Here is a 4,500-nt window from a genome sequence, read left to right on the forward strand (position 1 = left end):
CTATTATAAGTGTCTGACAACATCATGGAAAGGACCCTACAGAGAAATATAAAATTTTTCTTACTTTTCTCTCGATCCGCTCTGTTTGTTATTGTGTCCAAGTCCCGCTCAAGGAGAAGTCTTATTGTGAAATCTGAATATCCGCATACTCTGGCTCAAATAAATACGGGCGGCCATCGTATTCAAAATCCTCATCCACATTGTGGAAATCATCTAAATATTGAGCCATGATGAAATCTTTTAAATAACACTAAGCTACACTTTCTGTACTCCAACACAACACACTCTGCACGGCTGGTGCTTGCGTTTCCACCATGGACGTATTCCACTGTTCCACCGTTGTCTTCCAGCAACACCTCGCCAGATTTTGAAACGAGACTTCTCCTTGAGCGAGACTCTTTCCGTAATGTCAGTTACTTATAATAACAATTAGAGCCTGTCATGGTAAAAACAAGCACTTTTAGTTGTCGTAAATGACGGCGCCAACTTGCCCCAATAGAACCATATTGCAGCCTGTGTGCAGCTGCTGTCTACAACGTTCTCCCTCAATTCTGAACCAATTTCAGAAATTGTTGTCTCTAACTGGCTAATAGGGAAAACAATTTCTGAAATTGGTGAAGTATTGAGGGAGACATGGAACATAGGACAATAGGTTCCAGGTTAAAAAATAGTCTAGCTACCCTTTAACTTGCAAAATGAAGATTCCTGTTGGGTCATCGTAGTCAGATTTAAAAATGTTTTTAAACGCGTTTCCTAAACTTATAGTGATCCCCTCATTATATCTTCACATATTGCTATTATTTATCAATATATTTATGAGGTATTTCATTATCAGAAAATAAAATTATGCTATAAAATGACATATATACATGTAAGAAGATTCATCTATATCACCTACTCTTCAGGAAACTGTTTTTTTTTATCTTCATTACTAAAGAGAGTTGGTTGTAAAAGCCTGCTTTTTGTCTGACTCAACCATTGCAATAGTTGCAAATATTATCCACAGTTTGTATTTTCCTTTTGCTTTTAATAAGTGAAACAACCAAAATGTAACAGTGTTAATGTCTAACAACACTTACCCATGCTGTTGAGAAATAATGATGATATTGTAACTAGGAAACAGTAATTAGCCTTGGGGCTGGTCTGAACACAGACTGTTGGATACATGTCATCGCCCTTGTTTGCCTCTGGGCAGATGGAGGAAAAGAAAGATGACAGAAAAGTGGCTTCAAAGGGAAAGATAGGAATAGGAAAGCAGGTCTGCACAAAAAAACTCAGCATCCCCGGGCCTTTGAGGTTCAAATGTCCACACTGAGGATGATTAACTGAATGTTCTGGCGAGGCTCACTTTCTGAAAAGTGAACCGACTTTCAGATTCCGAAAAGTTGATTCCCTTTCTTGTTTCATTTGATCTGCCAATCATCCATTCAGATCCCGAGTGAAGCTTTGGACTGTGTGTGCAAGCTTGGTTGTTTTCGTAGTGAGGAGAGTTCATGAGGGGAAAACAGCTACACAAGCAAAACCTGAGGAGCCTCCAAAGTTTTGTTACGAAAAAAGTTGAGGTGTTCGTCGGAGCAGCGCCAAAGTTATGCCTGAGTGAATGCTGATGAACAGGACCGGATCCTGTTCTGCATCTGTGTGTTTTTGTATGCGATTACATCGGAGGAGATTTGACAATCTTGTATTTCTTTGTCTGTTTTTCCTCTCCATCCGTCTCCAACATTCTCTTTCTCTTTCTCATACTCTGCTCTTTGTCTATTTTTTTAGGGGGAAACATTTCAACATATCCAGGACATCGTGGTGTCTCTGCTGAGAATCATCAACCAGACAGTCATCACAATGGGTCGAGAGCACGCCCTAATCGTAAGTACATACTTTGCATAAGCTTGCCATGAGTCAAGCATTGCAGAGCCTTCTCCCTTGTTACTTTTTCTCACTTTCTCTGCTCTTTAAAGTGGATTCGTAAACAAGCCAATCCCCCATCGACTCCTGTCTGCTATGCAATTTAATTCTGAAACACAACGTATCTTGACACCAGCACATTTTGTTTAAAATACACACTTTTATTGTACATACAAGAGGAAGATCAGGAAGATAGGGGCACTGTGGGAGCTCACACACTGATATGGTTGATTAGTAAGTGTGGTGTCATCCAGGACTCTAATTGGTGGCAACTTGTCAGCCAGAAGCAGCTGAAGTACTGTAGGTACTTGTGAGATTATCAGTAACCTCTAAGCTGCAGTGAACTAAGCATTGTGCAAATGGTGTGTGTTTATGTGTGTGCAAAATAATGATGTGGGTGTGTGTTTGCAACAGGGATAGATTTGCACAGATTCTTGAGTTTTAATTTCAGATAAAAGACACGTCTGCCAACATATTGTTTGTTTTAAAATACTATGTTCTTTTACTAAATGTGTTATGATTTTAAATGGGATAATGTACGTCGACCTGAGAAAATATACAGATTTTACATTTGGTAAAATGTGTTGCGTATGTTTTTAGCATCGTTTTTTGTTGCTCTATGAACCAGCTAGCCCTGGCAGTGTGGCCTGAATGCTACAGAACAAGTTTATAGATATGGTAATGATTATCTATGGTAGGGATGTCACGAGAAGCGGTACTTCGGTACCAAGTCGATGCCAAAATTCTGAAAATGTGACGGAACTCATTTTTCTACAGTAGCACAGGTACCGTAGGTAGCAGGGATCAGGGCTCAAGTCTAACGGGTCCCATCGTCCTGGAGATGATAGTAAATTTCCCTGATAATGCTACATTGTGAACAATAAATCCATGTTGAAATCAGCAGGAGGAAAGCTAGTAAACGCTAGCTGTTCGCAGCCGGTGGGCAGCACAGTCCTGCTTGACTGAATAACGGAGGCTGCATTGAGTTACATTATAATGTTCAAGCTCTATTCCGTAAATATGATTATTGGGCGAGGGTAAATTATAACTTTATCATGATGTGTTCAAATGTAATCTTGTAAAATTTAGTTTTTGGCAAGAAACTTGCTGCGGATCACCAAGGATTATTAACATAGTCACAAAAAACAGCTGCAAACGGTAATAAAGGAGTGTATGTTGAAGTACATGGGATTTATTGTTTTGTTTTTGTTTTTTTACTGTGGCATTGAAATGGGTATCGAGAATCGTGGAATTTCACTTTTATTGGTATCGACTACTAAATTTCTGGTATCGTGACATCCCTATCCCCGATGGTATATTTAATGTGAATAAGATTATGTTTGTTATTGTGGAATAACTTTTAAAAAAGATGTGATTTCCCTGTTTAATTGACTAGGTAATTTACTGTATGTATTCACTGTGGAACTGCAGACAGTCACAGTTGGCGGGTGTTAGATCACATGAAACTGAAACAGTTGGGCTCTCCATATGTTGCACGACAACAGAGCATTCCTCTTCACCTGTTATGCGATATGAACTTAAGAAAAACTGCAGACATACACAGCTAGTTTCACAGTAATTCATACAGAATTTATAGGTGCCTTATTAGCTCAGGCTTTGCAAATATTAATACAACTTTGAAACATGAATACAGGCCAATAACTCACTGTGAAGTGATAACTGGTCTACCCCTAGTTTGCATTGGTTCACAAGTGTGTGTACTGCATGTGTGTGTGTGGAGTGCTTGCCTTGTGTTTCAGTGATTATACTCTATGTGCGTGTTAGTACCTGTAAGCGTATGCCTTTTTGTGCATGTATTTGTATGCACATGTGTGTGAAAATCCTTGAAACAAGATTGAGCTTACATCAAAACACTTCCATTTTGGATGGTAATAAAGGAGAGAATCAATCACTCTGTCAGACAATGTTGACAGAATTTTGAATCATCTGACACGGCCTGTCAGTCTGTGATCAGCTGCCAGTCACATTGTCTCTTAATGTATTCTTAACACAGTCTTAACAGTCTCCACTGTGCTCTCTAAAACCCTGATATCCATCCAGCGAGCTGCCTCTTTGTTGCCAGAGAGCTTCTTTTCCACTCGTATGCTCTTTAGCTCTTCAGTTGTTGCTACATTCAAATTTTTTGCTGTCAAGCCGCCCAAAGACACAGTATTCCGATAAGTTGTTGAATTGCTTGGATTTTCAGAGTATGCATATGGCTGTGATTTAGCCAAAATCGTTGTGAGGATTCATTCTCCCGGCTGTAGCGTGAATCCATCTTGGCATAAATCCGTTCATACATCTGTCCATCTGTCTAGACAGCCACATCCAAAAGTGTCAAGGCTTCATCTTTCTGTTACAGAATTATAATGGGAAAAACTGTATCCTCACTTTGAGTCAAAAGTTAATCACAAATTAGCCGCTGAAGTCTGGTTCCCACAGAGAGGAGGTTGTGGTGATCCTTCTCCTTAGATATATCAGAGAGGAAAGTTAAGCAGCTCCTTCGGTCCCGTTTTCCTTCTTCAGTGCATTTCCTCTTTCTCTACTTGGTCCCCTGGTGTATATTTTCAATGCTGAGGATGAAATACTGTGGACAAA

The 4,500-nt window shown here is 39.6% G+C and overlaps 1 protein-coding gene across 1 annotated transcript in view; it reads left to right on the top strand.

Annotated features, from left to right (window-relative positions):
• Positions 1-4,500, top strand: part of dock2 (dedicator of cytokinesis 2) — a 115,450-nt gene that overhangs the window by 55,816 nt on the left and 55,134 nt on the right. Inside the window, exon 26 of the mRNA XM_074648823.1 lies at positions 1,768-1,863. Coding sequence (XP_074504924.1) covers positions 1,768-1,863 — 96 coding nt within the window. The remainder of the gene's footprint in view (positions 1-1,767; positions 1,864-4,500) is intronic.

Source organism: Sebastes fasciatus, chromosome 10, assembly GCF_043250625.1.
Source record: "Sebastes fasciatus isolate fSebFas1 chromosome 10, fSebFas1.pri, whole genome shotgun sequence".
In the NCBI taxonomy this organism is placed as follows: domain Eukaryota; kingdom Metazoa; phylum Chordata; class Actinopteri; order Perciformes; family Sebastidae; genus Sebastes; species Sebastes fasciatus.